The 22,695-nt window shown below is 29.5% G+C and overlaps 2 protein-coding genes and 2 non-coding genes across 4 annotated transcripts; 2 read left to right on the top strand and 2 right to left on the bottom strand.

Moving 5' to 3' along the window:
* Positions 1-344: 344 nt before the first annotated feature.
* On the bottom strand, positions 345-9,074 carry LOC108773043 (27 kDa glycoprotein-like). Its single transcript, XM_018538754.1, has 4 exons — positions 8,756-9,074; positions 1,325-1,795; positions 890-1,058; positions 345-721 (listed from the first exon to the last, which is right to left on the bottom strand). The coding sequence occupies exons 1-4, from the start codon at positions 8,796-8,798 to the stop codon at positions 463-465; spliced, it is 942 nt and encodes a 313-aa protein (XP_018394256.1). The 5' UTR covers positions 8,799-9,074; the 3' UTR covers positions 345-462.
* Positions 9,075-11,123: 2,049 nt separating this feature from the next.
* Positions 11,124-11,195, top strand: TRNAD-GUC (transfer RNA aspartic acid (anticodon GUC)). Its single transcript has one exon. It is a non-coding gene; the product is annotated as a tRNA-Asp (tRNA).
* A 326-nt stretch (positions 11,196-11,521) lies between these two features.
* Positions 11,522-11,592, top strand: TRNAG-GCC (transfer RNA glycine (anticodon GCC)). The gene has a single exon. It is a non-coding gene; the product is annotated as a tRNA-Gly (tRNA).
* Positions 11,593-13,196: 1,604 nt separating this feature from the next.
* Positions 13,197-18,485, bottom strand: LOC108772977 (calcyphosin-like protein). The gene is made up of 5 exons (XM_018538656.1): positions 18,208-18,485; positions 15,713-15,869; positions 14,537-14,714; positions 14,091-14,300; positions 13,197-13,477 (listed from the first exon to the last, which is right to left on the bottom strand). Exons 2-5 carry the CDS (start codon positions 15,865-15,867, stop codon positions 13,376-13,378), a joined length of 645 nt encoding a protein of 214 aa, XP_018394158.1. The 5' UTR covers positions 15,868-15,869; positions 18,208-18,485; the 3' UTR covers positions 13,197-13,375.
* Between the last annotated feature and the right edge of the window lie 4,210 nt (positions 18,486-22,695).

Genomic DNA, 22,695 nt, shown 5'->3' with positions numbered 1-22,695 from the left:
CTGATATAGAGTGGCACCGAAGGATTAATTATTGTACTGTTTTTGATTAAGTGCGAAATACTTAAATAAGCTAAATAAACTAAACTTAGAGTTTTTATACTAATAAATAAATCAATGAAACATAACATCGACATAATTTGAATATATGCATATTAAATTAATCGATTAATTTTTGTATTACTTTCATAATAAGAGAAAGTGTATTTATGCGAGAAAAATTAATTCAAATCTTATTTTGTAAAAAAATAAACATAATTATTATAGAAAAAATCTTATTTTGTAAAAAAATAAACATAATTATTATAGAAAAAAGCAAATAAACATTGAAGGCATAAATACCCTTGTCCATAGTTGTGAGTTTTTGTTTGTTACATTCAATTTAGCACCACTGGTACATATAAATTTTCATATATCTCTATTCGTCATGTCCTCACATATTTGGAATAAAGCTATACAATGTACTTATAGTGTTATAGGGATGAAACTACTATAGCTTGCTACAGATAAAACAGTAGACAGAATTGCTATAATTGTAAGAGCGCCCACGTGTGAAGCACTAGATTGTGTACCAGTTGCAGCAGCGCTTTGTGCGCTGAGTACATTCTCGCACGGCGTCACTCTCTTGATGAAATTAAATATAGAATCCATTATATTCGCAGGTGTCGGATCCGGACATTTTTCTAATTCCGCCACAACGCAGGTTTGGAGTTTGTCCATGTCGCTGTAATGCAAACAAAAATAAGTTTTTTCTTCCCGTAAAGAAAAAAAGAGTAGTAAAATATTAATTTTAAGAATTGAATTTCAAATATGCAAGATTTTGAATACAAACGTTTAAATTTATTTCATGAATATTGCCAGAGAACAAGTTCGTGAATTTTGCATGGCTCACCTGCATTCTTTGGTACCAAAATTCAATGACGGTAAACTCTCCAATCCCATTAAACTATTATTAGTGGAATCAGTTTTTGGTACATAACTGCTAAACGTTTTGTTGGCACAATCTTGAATTTCTTGCTGTTTTGACTCAAAACATTCTGGTCCTCCAGCCGATATGAAAACTGCAAAGATATAATAATTCTAGTTAATGTATAATTATTATTCAAGCTGCTTTTTACATGTATTTGGAACTTCTTACTGTTGTATTTAAAATAAATACAACATTACTATTTATTTCGAATAAATTTTATATAAAAAAATACACTAATAACTTGTGTCAGTATATTGGCTCATATTGGCATTTCATTGATTCTTTTTGGATTGATTCATCTGAGTCTTACTGATTATCTTGTTTATTTAAAATAAAATTAATTTAATTCATACATACGAGCGATTCGATCCCCTTCTTTGTAGCAGATAAACTCGAGAAGTGAGTCAGTTATGTTCAGCACTATTTTCTTGTTTTCTTTTTCTTTCTCGCCCAGACAATGCTCTAATGTGTTCGTGAAATTGCTCACGCAAGCTCGCAGAGTGTTGCGCTTGTTGCAATAGTTCTTGAAAACAATATCCAAATCACCTGTCGGCTTGTATTTTTCCATCTCCGCTGTTAGTGCCGTAATGTTGATGAGTGACTGAACACACTGTCCCATTTTAACTTGGGCGCGTTCGACATTGTCAAATGCGTCTGGTCCGCCGTTCTTTGTACATTTTTCTTTAAAAAGATTCTTAGCTTCTTCGATGGGCAGCGCTGATGTGTTCAAGTTTTTTAATTCTGGGATTCGATCACCCACCACATTGCCAACCTGCTCAAGCACATTGTCGGATAAATTTTCTTGCGAATGCGTGCACTCAACAATACCTGAAACAAGGCAATATTTTATACAGTTAAATGGAAATATCTCTCCTTTAAAACAGATTACGGTAGAAAAGATTAGGTTTCATTCTTTTATTCTGCCACGGAATAAAAGATGAAGTTACTTCATCTTTCATTCAACGGTTAAAAAAGAAGTAGCAGTTATATTTAGAAATGCTAATTAAAAAATATTTTTCTTTCATATGTATAAAATATTGTAAAGAGAAATATGAATCATTAGACTTTTACAAAATAATCGTATATGTACAGTTTTTTATTGGAATTGTACAATACGATCATATTGAATACTTGATGATTTCTATATAGTGGACTTTAAAATTATTTACATCCAGAGACTCTTGAAAGAACAGTTTATCATAATTGAGCATTTAATGCCACAATGACGTATTGGTCGGGGAAAGAGAATTTATATAAAAGAAGATTATAATAAATAATAATACTGCAGTACATAGCTGAGAGCTATATAGTAATGTGCTTGTTTATGTTTGCCAATTAATGTTTCTCTGGTATTATATCGTTTATAATGACCTCGTATTAGTATAATTTCTTGTAGTAGTTTTAATCTGGAAGCGTGACTTATTAGACATACGATATAATCTATAAAAAAATATCTTATAATATAACAGAAAAACGAAGGAAAATTTTCAAGAAAAATTTTTATTTCTTAACGAAATTAATTAATCTTTACTGAATCTTTATCGAACTGTTAATGACAATTTGATGCAAAATACTTTATGCAATTTTTCTAAATTTAATTTTGTTATAACACCACATTAATTAAAAATAATATTATGTGTAAAAGAAAGTGTTATAATAACCAGTTACGAGCTTTTAGTTAATTACATATTACAGAACTATTTATTAAATGTAGGTGTAAGATTGAAACATTAAGCTATTGTTATTGAATATCTATTCTCTTTAATTCTCTATATTAAATTTGTAACTATAATAGGCTTGTAAGAAAAATAATCAATAATTGGTTAATTTTTTATGGTTTAAGACTTAGGTAATAACTGAGAAAGTCCATAATACATATTTTTGAGCTTTAACAGCAAGTTCAATATAATTTATATACAAATCGAAACTTTTTAGTTTTTTGCACATTAATTACTGTGACACATTTTTATTAGCCTGTTTATATGGATCCTTTTATATATATATATATGTATATATATATAGAGTGTCCGGGAAAGAGACGAACGACGCTTAAGGGAAGATCTTGAGATCATTTTGAGACGAAAATTCTAATACCAAAAAAAAATGTTGAGGCTATAATAACTTTAGAATTATAAGCGTTTAAAATTAACGAATCATATCGTCTAAAGTTGGCGCGCTCAGGAGCGACACAACGCAAAGTACTAAAACTACTAAACGCGAAAGTTGACTTATTGGAAATTATTTTGCATATTTGCGCACAATTTCACAACTCTCTTTACGCGAGAAATTGGCCTCTTCGTCGTATTAAGTAATAAGAAATATCAATGAAAATTTATTTCTTCGTTTAGTGAATACAACATGGACTATACTAATCAAGAAAATTCTGATATGTTCCTCATTTATGGCGCAAGTAATTAGAATGCACACGAAGCTGCGCGCAGATATGTAGAATAATTTCCGAATCGTAGATTCCAAGACCGAATGTTTTTTTTAATTTGATAAATACAGCTCGTAAATCAGGATTATTTGCACCAATAAGGAGAGATGGTAAAGCTTTCTCGAAATGTGCCATTTGTGGATTTTGTATGAATGTATTATTAAACCTTCAACGAATGAGTTCATTTTAACTTTCTTTGTTGTGGTTCTTACAAGAGATGGAATGCGGTCGAATATATTTAAGCCGTATCGGCCTTGAATGTTATCTTTCTGAAATTTCCAATGAATACTTTCATCCGTCGATGTATTAATGATACATAAAAGAAGTTGTTTTGTTTTTTTTTTCTATTTTTTTCAGTAGTAAAACCCACGTCATATACTACACATATTGAAAACTGAGACCCAGTTCTAGGAATGTGCGATTTTGGATAGCTTTGCTAAAAATGGATTTTTCGTTTTTTTTTTTATAAAAAGATTGTTTTGAAGGAGCTTTTTTTGTTCAAAAAAAAGTGATTCTTTACAAAAAGATTGTAAAGTTTAAAATCGCTATGGGAAAAATCAACCTTTTAACGATCAGAACATTCTTAACCGGTTCCACAAATGCAAGATTAACTATATTCTCTATTTAACTTTTTTATTTATATATATACCATATATATACACATACACACAATCTTTCCACAATTCTAAAAATTAGATTTTCTAAAAATTAGAAAAAGAAAGATTAATTTTACATTTGTGAAACTGGACCTGAGGATTGTGAATTAGAGATTAGAGTTCGTGTCCATGCAGTCAAATAATTTTAATTTAAATATGTTTTGTTTTGATTGGCTAAATTCTAATCTTCAATTATTTGATAACATATGAAGAGCAAATAGATTCAAAATTAATCTACACTACTGGTAAAAATAGGAATTAGATTGCTATGATAAATAACAGTATTATCGCAACTGGAGAATAATGAGTTTTAAAAGCAAACAAAGATGTGTAATCATGAGTCATAGTGACAAAAATCATTTTTATTTGATTGGTCTGAGATATCAACTAAGCGGTTGTCAACATCCTAATCTGTCCTAATCATCAATGTACTACATTTTCAATGTGGCAACTGAGGGAACCTGAAGGAACTGAGTTCGGCAAAACGGCGTTTAAGCTCGATTTTATTTCAAAACTTATGTTAAAACTATCCTGTTGTTTTGTCGTACCGTTTTTCCTCATTCACCTCTAAGACTCGTTCATTGTTTTATAAAAAAAAGAAGAAATCAGTATGTTAATTGATACAATTGACGAACGAGATTGATAAGCTTTAGCAGAAAATGCAAGGAGTATTTTACGTAATTTTATTATGTAATCTTATCCATCAAATTTCAAACACAATTAACCTGCAATTTGTGAATATATAATATTTCCACAAAAAAATGCTATTGGTTGATTTCAAAAAGATTATACATATATGTCTTCTATATAGGATTGCAAAAGTCTTGATACTTTTTTGAAATGCATTCAACTTCACTTTAAAATGGACGAAATTCAAAAAAAGAATTTATAGTATCAAATCTCTACTTTTAAAAGATCATGTCCTTTGGTACTTCTGTGAATTTGGTAATTTTTAGATATAGGAAATTTTGTGGGCCTACGTGCTTTAAAAAAATTTGCCAAAACTTCCGACTTTCTAACATGAAATAACTTTTTCCCTACCAAAATTTTTTGAATGTTCCCAAGGTTTTTTGTTATTAAGGTATCGTGGCTTAAATTTAAAAATATTTTGACTTTTATTGCTCATAATTCTATTAAAAATCACCGTATCACAATTCAAAAAACGGAATCTTAAAGCTAAAACTTTACTTTATGAAGTATAATTATTAAAATAAAAAAAATATATAGATATATATGATACAAATAAAGCATCTCTCAAAAAAGTGCCAAGACTTTTGCAATGACCCAATATTTTCCGTAACAATTTAATATTTATTTTACATCAATTTTCGTTTTACGGTATTAATTTTTTTTGCAGGAATTATGGGATTTGCTGATGATAGCAAATAATTCATATTCTGATTGTTCGTGTGGTAAGCACGCAAACAATTGTTAGTGAAAGCATCACGTTCATTGACTTCATTTTTCTAACTAAGGCAAAGGCTTAATAATAACTAAGACATAGGCTTAATAATGAATTAATGTGTTGACGAAATAATATCGGACTTTTGCACGCGTTGGCGTTTTGCGCGGAAGCTTCTCGTTCAACAGGAAGTCGCGAAGTTTAAACGATTCATATGCCACATGCGTTGACGCATAATTCTGATGATAATGAAAATTTAAGAGATATCACGAAACAAAATATTAATAATTGCGATACTTTCAATTATTTTAATAATCATTATCCGTCATTTGAAAAAAAAAAGCATCATTTAATAAACTATAATATTTCTCCAGATTTCGCTCTCCGCGCTAATTTAAAAAATTTACAATATTTAACAGAAAAATAAAAAAGAGAAATATTTACTACAAAAATTAACAGAGATTTAAAATCGAATTATCCAAAGAATACGTAAATTCTTCGAATTTTGTACTTAACAAGTAATTATTGTTGTACAATTCGATTATCAGTACTTGATTGTACCAAAGATAAGATATTTCTCTGAACCATTTTAGAAATTTACGATATTTATTAAATAAATTAGTAGAGATTTAAAATGTCAAACTCATGGAACACGCAGATTCTTTATTCTTTTAACTTAACAAAATTATTGCTATGTGTATGCAACTTAACTATTAATAGTTGGATGCAAAGACAATAAGATATTAGATGGTTTGCTCAGATAAATGCACATCATTTTAGAAATTTACGATATTTAATAGAAAAATGAGCAGATAAAAATGTTGAATTATTTGAGAAATACATAGATTCTTCATACTTCTTACTTGATAAATAATTATTGTTATAATCTGATATTTAATCAGTATAATCTGATTATTAATAGTAGGATGCATCAAAGATAATAAAATACGCGGTTCGCCGATATAACAAGGTTCAAGCATCGCATTTAAATGCGTAATCATAGGACAAAGTGCATCGAACACTGTGTTATAAACTCGATCAACGATTAAACGTTATCGTTAATGATCTGCTGAAGGATGGGGAAAAAATAAAATCCATGGCAATAACAATTGGATACTTTATATTAAAATAGTAAGACAAAGACAATTTTACTAAATAATTTAATGAGCCGAGAGTCCGTTTAATTTTCTGTGAGACCGGCAATAATTTTGTAATTCAAATATCCATTATTTGTGTTCCATATTTTGAAATCATAAAAATCGTATTATTTCAAAAAGATTAATTTATTGAAGCGAATTATTCGATCAATCTCGACGAAGGTGATTTATATTATAATTTCAATTTAAATCAAGGTCAACAATTTTATATTCAATGAATAATTGAACGTAATACGATTGATCGCCGTTGCGAAGAAAGAGACTCCGTTGGGAGTCGATTGCAGATTGCGTCATCGCAATAACGCGTTGTATGTATGACCGACATATAATTAGTAATTAAAAATTGTGATAACCACATGTCTTGTCTTTGAAACATTCCTGGACAGTGTAATCTAGTGGATCGTACGCATATCTCAGTATCCTGAAATATCTGAGTCATCTTTCTAGGAAGGCAGAGTTATATCGAACAACATAATAAGAAATTTGAAAGTTTTCGAAGTTTTAAATGATTTTTTGTTTCGTCTAATCTTATCGTATTTACAGTATATAATATATACAACGGAATTGACTTTTGACATCTGATCTATAAGTGGCGGCAAACACTATCGTCGTCTTTTCGCGAGCCAACCCTCTCTTCGTGGTTTGTGAAGAAACTTGAATAAAAACACTTCAATCACCTTCGAAGAAAAATTGTCTGTTAGAACTGCCTTAATCCTTTATCTGCAATCATATTATACTTTTACTCCTGCCATCTGCAATTTTATTGTTCTACTTTTTACGAGGCTTTCAAAAAATGTGGAAAAATTCAGAGTTACTTTTCAACATCTCTGTTATGTTATCAAATAGGTTTTTAATAAGATATTTTAGAAAGGGGACTCAGATTCGGCTTTCCTTTATTTCGGAAAAATTGGAGAGTGAAATTTCGCTTATATTAAAAAAAGATCCAGATTACAGACTAGCACAGTTAAATTTCTCTCCAAGTTTAGAAACTCTTACACTGAAGAAAAGTATACTGAATGTTAAAACATATACATATGTATTTCTTTGAATAGTATTAAGTAAATATTTTCTTTTGTTTACAGTATAAATAAATATAATATTTATAAGTATTACAATAAAATTTAGTAAAAAATAATAAATCAAATTAATAGTTTCTATATCAAATAAATGTATGTCTACATTTAGTAAAAATTTACTTAAACTATTTAAACAAATATTTATAAAAATTCAGAGTACAAGTTATTATTCCATGTTTTGATCATCAAAAGCAAAGAAATTTTCTAAGGAAAAATTAATCATTTTCTTTTAGAAATATCTAACGGGAGAAACACTTTAAATAAACAATTAAAAAAGATACAAATTTGGAATGATCAGAATTTAATAAAATAAAAGATTTTATATTCGATAAAAAAAAAGTGGATCTTAAGTTTAAGTATTTTAAATAAACTTAAAAAAATATATAGGATATTTCGCAATGTTACAAGACTTTAAACATTATGCTTACTTTTGATAAATTATTTTCTGCTCTTTATTACATAACAAGTTTATAATAATTTTCTAATATTACGATGTTTCTTGTGAGACGTAAAATGTTACACATATCTCTGATTTTCTGCGATATTTTAAGAAAGCATTAGAAATCTAATTGGACTTCCCTGTGTACTTTCATGACAATTTCCTGGAATTTCTCCGGATGACGCTTATCATTGTTTCCAATAGATAGCCGTGACTTTCCCAAGGAGATTCATCGCCTTTATACACTAATTAATAATTATACTTCAAGCGACTTTCTTGTATTGTCCAAACAAAACTCTAAATTGTTGAAAAATATCTAATTCAAGAACTCAATAATATCTTGTCAGATTTTTAGAGGAATCTGGAAAAAAAAGACTTTTATCTCGCAGATTTTCCAAGATTACCTGGGAAACATCATCAAATGTTGCGCATTCATTGAGCGATATATGTAAATATTCGTAAAAAATATATATATATCAACATTTAGGAAAAAACGTCTCAGTATTTATACCGGATAGTCTAGTCGAATAGATTGCACGTCATTATTATGACGTAGGAATTCGAAAAAGGAAATAAACAATCTGAGAGATGAGGAAGTTGACAATCAGTCCAAAAACGTACCGAGAAGTAGAGCTACGGCAATGAACGCGGTGTACTTCATCATTTTGGCAGAGGACGAGAGTCTTTTGCGGAGAAAGACGAGGTAGATCGCGATGATAGGTAGGTATATCTCTATCTGCGGGTTGAGTTCACTCACGGCGGAACGTTTCCGCGCGCACGCACACGGATCACGCGCTCGCGCGTACACTCTTCTTACGCAGCACAATGAACAGCAACGCACCTTCCCGCGACAGCAGCCAGCTCATTTATTGTCACCAATCCTTTATTACGAGCAGGCGCTATTATCCGGTAACGACAGAAGAGAGGGGGTAGAAGCTGAAAGGAGAGGGAGACAGATAAACAGAGAGGGAAAGAAGCAACGAGAGGTGGAAGGAGGAAGAAAAAAGACAGGAACAGCACGCGATCTAACCTCTACGGCGAATATTCTGCTACTGATCGCGCTTGGCGCGTGCGCCGAGTTTATGTACGCGCGCGCCATCTCGCTTTCGCACGGCGTACGAAGTCTCGTGGCTCACCGCGACGGATACATATCTCAGAGGCGTAGCTAGAAATTGGCGAAACTGGCCCCCTGGTCAGGGACGCAGATCCAGGAAGTGTAAAAGTTCTTCTTCTTCTTCTTTAGGCTCAGAGGATTCAGGCTTCCTGGATGAAGCCCATTAACCTTGCAGGCAGTTCAGGCCTTCAGGGAGAGATTCCGTTCGAGCAATAGTATCTCTCAGCCTGAGAATTATTTTCCAACATCAGTCAATATTTATTGCTTATTTGGTAAGTGTAGATAAAAGTTACGATAAAACACGTCGGAAATCGATTTTGGACTTCATTGCAGCTCGTCAGATGTAGATACAATATGATGTTTGTATCTGGAGGTTTATCTTGAAACGTGATAAAATTAAGTTACAAATGTGAGTAAATTTACTAAATATTGATCAATAAAATTGTAACATAAAAACATTCTACTGTATTTGTTCATTTTTGTAATTTTCATTATATTTAAAAATACACAATTGACTCCTTAAATTAGAAATGTTTGAAGGATAAGTGTAGGGGCTAATCAAGGAAATCAAGTCAGCTACTCTCTTAGATTTATTAAAATATATACAAGAGATTGCTTATTAAAATCTTGATAATATCTCATTATTAAAAAAATGTCCTTCGAATTTATTTAATCTTATCCCAGATTGTGGCAGTTTTAGTAAACTCAAATTAATAAAGAATTAGCTGTTTTGATGAATCAAGAAAAATTAACAGTCTTATTATCAATCGAACATAAAGTATAGTTTTTCACAGATTAATTTAGACATAAACGAATTTATGAAACATTTTTGTAAACATAAATTTATTAATAATAATTTTGATAAATTAATTGAAAGTAATGAAATACTTGTAATGTTCTAGCTTAATAAATCACTAATATTTTTAAACACAATTATAAATCAGATGTCATTTTTTTTATCTTGCATCTCCATATATACTATATATTATAGTAAAGCAGTGATTATATCGTCAAATAAAAATTTTTCTAATACGAATACAAAGCCTATAACAGTCTAGCTTGGATCTTAGTTTATACTTATATATGTAATATATTTTGCGTGAATTTATATACTAATATGTGTAGTCTTTCCAAACTACGCGCCGAACAATTGCAGACGGTCTTGAAACGAAACTCTAATAAACTATCGTAGTACTATCACGTATTAAATTGATTAACAATTTAATAATTAATTGATACAGAGAAAAATTTTTCTCTGAAGGGATGAGGGGCTCCAATATATATATTTTTTCTTTAGGCACCATAGATACGCTTCTGCTTACTAATTTAATTGCTACAGGAATTTCTCGTAAGATGAGTCAAAAATTTACAAGTATGTATCATACAAGAAGAACAAAGTCCGGTTAAATATTCAGCATTGTTAGTTTTTTTTCGCGTATATGCGATAATTTAATGACGAATTCAGCAAATATGTATGCATTACGAGGAACGGAAAGTTTTATTAAAAATTGATATTGTTGCAATAGATCGAATAGATCAATACTATTTTTAAAAATAATGAGTCAAATTATATAAAATTGATTTGTAAATTAATTACTTATACGAATTTAAAAGATGTTTACTTAGAGCAGAGATTTAATTTATAGCACATTTTAATTTTAAAATAATTTATATATATATATATATATACATACCTATATCTTTTATAAGAATTTTTGTATTTTATTTGCTTGTTTTTAACCCACATGTATTAAATTTATCAAACGATATCTACGCAAATTTATTATGTATAATGAAATCAAGGAAGGTTTATTTGTAAGATAAACGTTTACTTCAGCCATATGTACCACAAATTTTAAACACATTATCACCAAGTCCTCGGTAGTATAGTGGTCAGTATCCCCGCCTGTCACGCGGGAGACCGGGGTTCGATTCCCCGCCGGGGAGTTTTTTTTTTAATCGACAATTACAATTTTATATCTCTCTACATATGTGTGACCAAAAAGATTTGTATAATTATAACATTTTAATCGTAGAGCCGAGATATACTTTTTCTATCCTTGGTATTTTAATCTTTGTTGTTATTATGAACATATTCAAATACAGTTTTTCTTAAATAGAAATTATTTTGGATGACTCGTCGCTGATACAAATTGAAAAAGTTATAAAATTAAAGTGTAATGTTATAAAAATATACTTCTCTCTCTCATAAATTTGAAAATCTAGTTCACGCTGATACTCCTTATACTCTATAGGTATTAAGTTTTCGCGTCGCATCGGTGGTTCAGTGGTAGAATGCTCGCCTGCCACGCGGGCGGCCCGGGTTCGATTCCCGGCCGATGCATTTCTTTTTTATTTTATTTTTTTGTATCGCACAATAATGTACGCTTGGTTATTATTTAATTTATATATTATATTATATAATTATACGCTTCCTTAATTTAATAAATTATACAAATTTTATTATTCTCTTAAATATTCAATATTAATTATTAGAACTTTTGAAGTTGTAATTTCCGATTTTTATCATGTAAAAACTTTTTTTACTTCTTGTTTAGTATTTATCGCGTTGTAAATTGAAATAATTGGAAAAATATCTTTAATTTTACCATGAAAAAATATGTGGAAATTTTTTTGAAGCGTATTTTCTGAAAATGTATTTTATCATATAGCCGCTAATTGTTGATTATATAACAATCATAAATCGAACCCCGATCGTTTATCGTTATGGATACAATCGGTGTACAGTAAAGAATATTTTACAATTTCATATTTGATTTTCAAATTTAAATATAATTATAATAATAATAATAATAAACTATACTACACTACACGTATAAAAAGATGGAAAATTTTATTTAAAAAATAACAATTTTTATTAGTAGGAAAGAATAAATATACAATGTACTGTGTATATAATTATATTATGTGGGTTTTTTTTATATACGTTTTACTTCAATGTTAATTTCGAGAATATTAATTAGAGCAAGTCACGGAAGTGTCGCTCTCATTCCCAAGAGAACATTGGGCTTATCTGTATTATAATTATAATTGCAGCTTTGTTTGTATCACTTGAGATTCTTTTAGTCCTATTACTGTTATTAACGTTCTAATCAATATTATCTATTCTTTATTAAAGTAATTTAATAAAGAATAGATAATGTTGATTAGAACGCTAATAAAAATTTTCGCTGACGAGAGAGAGATCGCCTAATTTGGTTTCATCATCCAATTAATTATAAAGGGTTAATGAATTTCTACTCTTAGTTCTTGTTTATTATATTTTATTTTTATTGCACCTTATAAAAAGTAGATTACAACGAATCAAATAAATAGAGTACTTTAAATAAATATATGAATAAAATCATAGGAAGTTAAATTTAGGCGCGGAAAAAGTCAATCCGTTTCATAGTCACATGCATGTATATACATATATATTCGCAGAAGAATGAACATGGGATTACAAAGAGGAATTTTTAAAAAACGCAAACGCGCCGTGCGCATTCATTACGATTCGCGCGCTGTAAAATTGGACCCTATAACCAACTTTTTTCACAGATAGCTAATAAAACGTCGAGAAGAAGAAAAAAAAAGATTGTCGAGCACGTATTTCTCGCTTCTGTTTCTGAAAGTTCGCGCGCGTCGTACATTTTTTTCATAATTTAGAAATGAAAGAGTTACTGCGGCTATCTGACCGAGTAACTCGATAAGGGAAAAAAATTTGTGTAAGTCGATTTTTGAGAAGCCCCTTAAAATTGATTTCTATATACACTTTTTTTCTTCTTCTCGATCGAGAATATTCAGATGAATTAACAGTTAACAAAGTAACATATATGTATATGTTTTTAATTCGTCACTCTGATGACGCATGCATAATTAATATTGAATATTAGTATAATGATACGTTCAATTTACTAGATTATGTTTGCTAAATTGCAATTAGCGGAATACGTGCGTGTCTAACGAGACAAACTATAATTCATGATAATGTGACAACGGTATTGATTTATGCATTGGGTTAGCAGGATAAAGACTTTTTACAGTTGTCGATTCGATCGTAGTACCTAAAGTAGATGGATGTAGGATCGGCATGTTGTCTCGCGAAATGCAATTAGAGAGATCGAGATTCATAGCTTATAAGCGTTACGCATCATTAAGTCGAAATATGCGTCGTTGTCTATGCTCGCGCTAATTACGCTGTAATAATTCATAAATTCTTCTTGCGTTACCTGCAACACAAGGGAGAAGAATAATAAATTAAATAGATAATAATAATATCACGAATTAAAAATAATAATGCGATGGATAGTAAATATACTTATGATGATACGCGAATTGTTTGTAGATAGATAATATGCATATCATATATCTATATGATAGTATAATATTGCAGAGAAATCTCTTATTACAATGATTACGCATTATCGAAACAAAACTTTTATCAATTCATAAAACAAATATATATATCTCTTTTAATTATATATAACTGATTTACATTATAATTTCGTCATAAGAGCTTTTTTTAAATAATTTGTTGATATTTTTACAATGGAAAGTACAAGATATTAAAATATATATGACACAATTCAATAATCTCTATATTTACTTTAATTTATTAATTAATTTAGTAATCTCTTATTATCTTTATTGTTTTGAATATCATTTTTTATCTTGTTTAGTGTACTGTTAAATACTTTTAAAGTATTTATCGATTTTTTAAGCATATTGTATTCTGACTCTACATCTCTATTCTGTTGTAATTTTGATAGTTGGTTATTTGTAGAGACTAAATTACAAAAACTTTATTGATCCGGTTTGGAAAAATATCATAAAACTACTTACGACACCGTCTACGCTGTTTTCGTGTTCGAAATTCGAGAGGAACTTGTTCAGGATACTCTCTTCGCTTTCCTCACCGCTGATATAACGCGGATGACACTTCACATTGTAAACTCCTCGTAGATCGTCGATGGTAATCCGCCCATCGCCGGTCTTGTCTAATTTCTGGAACGCTTGATCTACTACACTTTGGCGGCTTTGATTCATTGGTGGCTGACGGGAAAAATTATCTCATTAATTTAATTAATAATTCGTACCATATTATGCATTTACGCGTATTATATATTTTATTGCTCGTTTTCATATTTATATTCTTATCGTCAATTTTCAAATACGATTTTTCGTTTGAATAATGCATAAAACATTTCTCTTAATTAGACATTTTTCGGTAAAAATTAAACAGCGCTAGAGATAAGCGATAAGTAAAATTAAAAAAATATACAGCTCACTCTTATGCCAACGAGAAACTCGTCAACGCTGATGTTGCCGTCCTCGTTAGTATCGAATTTCTTAAAAACTTCGTTAATTTCATCTTCGGAGAGTTCCAATCCGGTCTCCTCCAGACCCGTTTTAAACTCCTCAAGACTTAGTTTCTTGTTGCCGTCATCGTCCATACGACGGAATATCCTGGCAAAATATGTATTGTAAATAACGCGAGATTAAATGGCTCAGCATATTGCAATATAAATATATAGGCGATATATAAAGAACAGTGATATTAGGCTGATTCACGTATGATAAAAACCGTAACATCATCGCACGCACATGTTCATGATGTTGAATCATTATCCGTAAATTATTAACATTAAAGTTTGCGTTGATTTTGAATTTGATTCTATTCCTGTTATCTTGTGTATTCGCGTTCTTTTTTGCAATTTTTTTCAGCAGTATCATTTAAATATAAATTCAGTATTTTCCCACCTTTTTTTTAATATGATTGTCTTTTTTTAATACTTAAATTATTAACATAAACAACTAAGTAAATATTATCCCAATTATTATCAAAAGTGAATTAATTTAACTAAATAAAAAATTGCAAAATTTACAAATCATGATTTGAATGGTTTCTTTTTAATAAAAAATCGTGGAATGACAAAAATGACATCGGATTATGTTGAGAATTTTTGATTATTTTTATAATATTTGATCATTTTTTCTAAATTATTTAATTAGTTAATAATTTTATCAAGTTAAAAAATAAGTTTTATCTTTTTCTGGAAAATTAACTTTTTTTAATTATGTCACTTTTAAAGTAGGAAAGCAATATGTATAATGTAAAAAATATTTAACTAAATATTATTATATTCAATATTTACAAGATTAAAATTCTTCATTTAAGAAGTCTTATAATATAATAATAAAATCAATTAAGACTCCTTATAATTTAAAAACAAATTGGAGAGGGTAAAGGGCAATACTTTTGAGCAGTAGTATACCTACATTGATATAGAAATAAACAATTTTTTTTATAATACAAAAGAATCGAAATCTTTTTTGGACGAAGATAATTTAGAACATGATCTAGTTATAAGAAAAACGAACATAATGAGGAGTTGTTTCATCCTGTAATTTCGCAATTGCATTTAATAGCAATGTAGATATTAAAGAATGCTTTCGAGACTCACCTACCCAGACCAAGAATGCCATTGGCGCCCCTAGCCAGGCAAAGTAAACGTAACTTCTCCATGGAATCCGTGGTGTTGTTTATGGCCCGTTGAGCCTTGTTGATCATCTCAATCTCCTGTCGCGTCGTAGCACTCTGTGGTCTCAGGCTGAACATTGCTGAAAAGAGAAACGTCATTTGCTCACGTGACAAATATGAGTCAGGTACAGCGCGTAGAAAAGAGAGAGGGACGAGAGAAGGAGAGAGAGAGAGCAGCGCTTGTGTACATATTCCAAAAGTGGACATTTATAGGAGAAGTATCGTAATGCTGTGCAACATTTCGAAAGATATTGGGTGCTTTTTATTTGGTAACACAAGTGCTGCTCTATATTCGTTAATTTCTGAATGCTAAGAAAGATCGAATAATGTTTGTGTCGATTTGTGTCATTAAATGGACAATATTGAACATGATTACAAATTTTGTCCCTGTTTTATTATTTAAAATAGATACATCTGCAACTTAATCAATAGTTAAAAAAAAATTAAATTTAAATTTAAAAAACGGATTATAAAGCTTAAAATTCTACTTTAGAAAGGTCACTTTTATGAGATGCTGTGTAAGTTTAATAATTTTTATATATAGAAATTATATGAAAAAGAGAAAGAGAGATGAATAAACTGATAATATAATATCACGAAGAATAGAAAAATAGAAATTAAAAATACTACTAAAATGTGCAAATATACTATTTGCAAGAAAAATAAATCGAAACTAGATTTAAACTTAAATTTTACAAATTTAGTACATTTAATTAATATGTTTAAATTAATGCTTAAACTTTGTATAATGCTTATACAAAGTTTAAGATTATAAATTCTCTTTATTCTCTCTGATTATATTAATTTAATAAAAAATATTCTTTTATACCATAATTTGATTGTTAATTGTATTGAAAATCGGTAAGAAACATTAAACGCGTATAATATCTAATCTACATATCTTGACAGAAATGCAATTTTGCACACGTAGTAAGATGCATTAGTGATAAGGTTTTTTTTACTATCATGCGCACAAAGGTAGATAAAAAGTGGGTTATTGATTAACTTCTGTTGCTAACTTGTCACTTTACGAATAATAGTGGTTTTCTACATTGCAACATCGACGTTCACGTTTCCTGCTGTCATCGACCGCCATGTGTGGAAGCAGTCGTTCTCTCTCTCTCTCTCTCTCTCTCTCTTTCTCTCTCTCTCTCTCTCTCTCTCTCTCGCTAATAGTCTTTAATTATTTCATGCTTTTTCGGCTCGCAAGAAGCAACTGTTCACTTTCTACTAAATGTAATTTAAAACTACTTTTAAAAATTAAAAGGTTCATATATATTAATTCAAAGAAGGCTTGAAACAATACTTTTTCCTCATATACTATATAATATTATTTAAGAAATACTGTGACGTATCATCTGTAATTGCGTAAAAGTAACAATACCTCGATATACTCCATTATTGGTATGAAAATGTATTTACTATGAAACATATTTAACTATGAAAATTTATTTAAAACATAGATAAGATAGAAGAGTAATTATAAAAATAGGAAGAGAGACAAGAAGTAGTGCAATTAGCAATTAAAATAGGAGCACGTATGAGAAAGATATAGATAAATGAGCGAAATAAAAACAAAGTTTGTAAATCCCAAGTCCCCTCCTTGGTTTTATGTATACAAATGCTATACAAAATAAATTTTATTCTAATAAAGTTATTAATTATAATTATTATGATAAAATTATTTGAAACATATGTATAACAGGCAACGCTAGAAAATCTATAATAAAGGCGTACCCTATTTTTCCCTCTTGTTAATAAAAAAATATATTATTTCATTTTTTCAATAATAATAAGTTTCGTTATTTCGATTTTTTTGTAACGTAACAATATTATTACATGTTCGTGGAAAAGTATGATTCGTTCAGATAATTCACGAGGAATTGCGATGAAAAGATGAGTATCAGAAAGAATATCCGGTTAATGTCTACCAATTCATTATTTTAGTCCATTCTTATTTTAAGTAATATCTTAACTAATGTACGTCTTAACCCTTTGTATCTTTGTATCAAACTATAACAAATAATTATTTTAACACAAATGTGAATCGAAATTATTTTTTTCCAATAGACAAACATAAAATATGGTACATAAAATAAATTCACAATATTCTTAAACTAATAATAAAAATCGAAGAAGAAAAGATGCAGTTTATGTGACTACACTATGACGGAAAAGGTTAAAATGTTAATACAGCCCTTTGATTAGCTCATGACATCTTAAGACTGTATATAATTAAGACAGTCCTAAATATAAGAATCGACTATAAAAATAACGGTCTAACTTTAATCTTTTCTCAAAAATTAGAAAAAGATAAAAGATAAGTTAAATTGAGATTAACGTCGTATGATCTATAATCTACATTGATAAAATGGTTGTAAATGTTTTTCCTTTCACATTTCGCACAGCATCACTCACCTTATTAGCTCGTAGCTTCCGGTAAACGAGATGGAGAACGCTGGAGAACGCAGTGAAGGACGCGCGCGTGTGCAGTGGAAGACGATAGATGATTCGCGAGATCAGCGGAAGGAGGAAAGAACTTGGTTTACTCTTCGCAAGAGGAAATGGAGGAGGCAGCAGCGACGTTTTTTCCAAGAGGACCGGAAGGTGAGTGGCGGTCCCTCCGCATGGCGGATCGTCACGAATCCTATAGTATCCTATAGCGCGACGACGATGACAATAACGACGACACACATTACGTACACACCCTGGACGATGTATGAGAAGTGACTATATACTGCAGGGCCCTCAGAGCGTCACGATGTATCCATAACGACCGATTTGTCACAACACGCCCATTGCATCCGCTTCGCAAGCCGCGCCGATTGCAAGCGTGACCAATTGATTGATCGATCGCCGATACCGATTGTTTCCTCGAGGGGCGAGGTCGAAGAAGAATCGGAGAACGCTCGGAATTAAGAGAATAATCGGCGGGATCGTCGTCATTGCCATTTACGGTCGATCGCTCTGGTTTAGTTATACTAAAAAAGATACTTAGACTAGTAGATATTTATAATTCGCTCTTATTTCAAAACTATCTTACAATGATGAATATAATGTTGCAAGACGCTAATACGATCCTCTGAATGGTACGTGACATCTTAAGATTGCACTTAACCAGACCTGAATTAAATTCAACTATATTAAAATAAAAAAAATTAGTTTAAAAAAATTTAGATTTGTTTAAATTCAATATACATATAAAAACACTTTAATCAGTAATTCATACTAAACAATTAAGTTTATTCGAAATTTGTATTATTTTTTTTTCAATATATGTACATTATTATACATATTTCTAATCTTTGATGATGTCGAAAGAATTATTTATTTCAACGGAAAATACTTCCTAATTTGATGTAATATAATGTGTGCCGGATCTGAAGGAATTAAGACAGTCTTAATTATGTATAGATCTGACTATGAATATCGGTCTTATATATCTATATGCCCAATTTCTTCTCCTTTAGATCATTTTTATCCAGGAGATCTTCCAAAATACAATGGAGAGGTTATCCGCAATTTATCTGTGAGTGGAAAAATTGGGCATTAGAAATTTATTTGTGAGATCAGAAAAATTTCTAATTTCCTATCAGAATATTAATATAAATTTATATAATATATATATTTTTTTATTACATATATTTCCATCCAATTTTAAATTTCATCCAGTTTTAAATTTAAAAAGTAAATTATCTTTTGAAAATTTAATAACTAAAATTTTTTTTAGTAATTTCGAAAATTAAGCTCGAATTGAAACAGATTTCAGGTAAAGTATCTTTGATTTTTAAAATAAAATTAATTAAGAAAATTTTCTTTTTATGTTATCACCTAGTTGTTTATTTTCAACGATATGTGAAAATATTATCTTGACCTCTTTATTGACAGACCTAGATTGATATCGATAAACTTAGACTCTACATCGATAAACTGAGACCAAAACAGCATCGCAACGGAAAGTCTGAGAAGTAAAGAAATTATCGTACATATTTGATCAGCCCTACCTAGAGCACATCGCGTAACATAGTTGCAAGCTAACAGTGATGTGTACGCAGTATTACATTACGAAGTGTTCCACGTTCTTGAACTTTTACATTTATTTATTTTTGCGCAATCGTAGACCAATTTCACAGTTATGTGGCAGTAGAACAGCATGACAAAATAACATACATAGCCAATGTTACAACGACAGTTTATTATTAAAATAATGTATATACATATATATATCCGCGGACAAAACCGTAGGAATAGACAAACGATATTTCTTAAGAGCAATACATTGCATGATCTTAATACTTTATTAACTATAAGCTGAAAGATTGCTTATCTTATTAGATAGATTTTTTTATTAGATATATTTATTAGATGCATAACCTAAACAGCACACAAATATTTATATTTACAAAATATATATATTTGTAAATATTTATAAGATTTATTTTAAAAATTTTGTACATATTTTTGTGATCTTAGATTGCATATAGACCATAAACATTTATTACAAATACACTTCTCAACAAAATTAAAGGATCACTTGTTCCATCCTGCAAAAATAGGTAAATTTTTGCAGGAAAATAGAATAACTTCGTCAAAAATCATCGTATCGAGATTTTTAAAAAGATGCATCAGATCTCGAAATTTTTAACAAAATTTGCGAAGTTCCACGGAGCCAAGTAAAAATTGTGTACAAATGCAGTTTACAGTTTTTCGAAAGAGTGAATCTTTATCTTTAATTTGCTTTTTTATTGACCTTTGTGTTAAATTTAATGAGCAATATTAACTCATCTAATTAAGCTTAATCAAAGAAAGACAATACACATCAATCAAATCGTTTAGATTTAATGAATGAACTTTTGAAGGAAATAGAATACCATAAATCATGAATCATTACACAAGCATTATACAACAAAAGCATCAATATAACAAATCGCTTATAATAAACATCTTACAGAAATAATGACTTTTGTGCATATACTTTAGTACAGTTTCTTATATTAAACTTATCTGTAACGAAATCAGATCATCGTTGCAAGGCCTTACAATCGCACACAGCTCACACACAACCGTTCGGCACCATGGTCCGCTAGGATAAGGGGCGAGCATCAACGATGTTCAAATTTCATTAATCTGACTATCGAAAGATAGTGCCATCTACTCGATGAATTAATCATGCCATCTATCGTCAATTAGCCTGATGAAAATTACAACTTTCCAACACTTTGTACGATTTTTTTTCACCGAGTTATTTAACGTTGAAGCAAAAAGGTCATTTTTACTTCAACGTTAAATAACTCGGTGAAAAAATATGTGATGAATTGTCATTTTGTTAATAAAATGTCTTTATTTTAACGTCAAAATAATGACAAATAATGTCTTATTTAACGAATGTCAAAAAGACAACATCATTACATCTTTAAAACATGTATTTGCTCACTTTTAGATATTTTAGAATAAAGTTAAGCTCAAAATGTTAAGAATAAGAAAGACATGTGTGTGAAAGTATTATGAAAAAAGAAAAATATGAAATCGAAATTACTTACTGTGTATTAATAATTTAATTTACATAACTTTGTTAATTAGTAATCTATTACTTATTAATTATATAAAAACATATTAAACAAAAGTTTCTATAAAAATTAATATTCCTATTTTTTTTCTTCTTCAAAGATGCTGGTCATTTTACAATGTATTGTATAATTGTGCCAATATTTTCGTTCGTTGTTTCATGTATATAGATATAAGTAATATATCATTATATTGATTTATATAAAAACTTCCAGTTCTTATCTCATATCCTCGCTTTACTTTCACAAAACTTCCCTAATTGTAATCCTGAAATATTAAAAGTATTCAAATTGCCAAACTTTAACACAGTATATTATTATAGGCCTTGTTTAAGTTTGCCACGCCATATGTATTTTAATCGATAAATGTTGCTAGATAGGCAATAATAAAAATAGTCTACTATAAATAGCTGTACATATTTCTCAAAAAATCTCATAAAAAATATATATATATATAAGAAAGCATAAGGCTCGCTATTATACGTTTAAACGAAAGTACGTTTACACATATAATTAGTATATCCGATTATTAGAAATGTTTTTCTGAATATAAGTGTAATTAACTATTATACGTTTAAACAAAAACACATTCACACGTATAACTAACATATTCATATGCTAATTAAACGTGTAAACATTTAACTTCAAATAAACGTTTTTCTGAAAACAAATATAAACGGATAAACGTTTTACACGTATCGCTTTGAAAAACGAGATAAAATTAGTGCCCTAATTAAAATGTCTTTTTAAAAAAATCATAAAGATGTTTATAAAGTCCATGTCACATTAAAAGGATTTTACGAATTGATCAATCAAAAGGAATGCCTCAAGAAAAGCATTCATGAATCGTCCGTATAATAGAAAAATCTGAAATGAACGTAAAATTTAAAGGTAATTATGAAACATATATTTTTTACTTGTAAAAACTCCAGAATGTTTAAATAGCTAATTCTTTTTAAAAAATTTCTAAAAATACTTTATTTTTTAACTTGAGACTCTTTCCTTAATGAGATGTGTCAGAGTATATATTTGAAGTAAAAAATTGATTTCAAGGTAGATTATATTTAGTAAAAAGAGATAAAGATTATCTGTTTTTTGAATCACAATTATCAACACACGCAAAAAAATAGTTTGCATTTTTTGTTGAAGATTTTTCATTTATTAACTACTGATAAAGAGACATATCTGTTTTATCAAGCGAACCCTTTTAGCGATAAGAAAACTATTCTAGCTATTATTCCTTATTATCATCAATTTACATTGACAGAAATCCATTATAGATATATTGCCAACATTAATAGATTGATCGTTGTATCGCTTATTACAATGTAAGAGCAGCATA

The sequence above is a fragment of the Cyphomyrmex costatus genome, unplaced genomic scaffold (assembly GCF_001594065.2).
Source record: "Cyphomyrmex costatus isolate MS0001 unplaced genomic scaffold, Ccosl1.0 scaffold196, whole genome shotgun sequence".
In the NCBI taxonomy this organism is placed as follows: Eukaryota; Metazoa; Arthropoda; class Insecta; order Hymenoptera; family Formicidae; genus Cyphomyrmex; species Cyphomyrmex costatus.
This window is presented reverse-complemented; position numbering and strand designations above follow the sequence as displayed.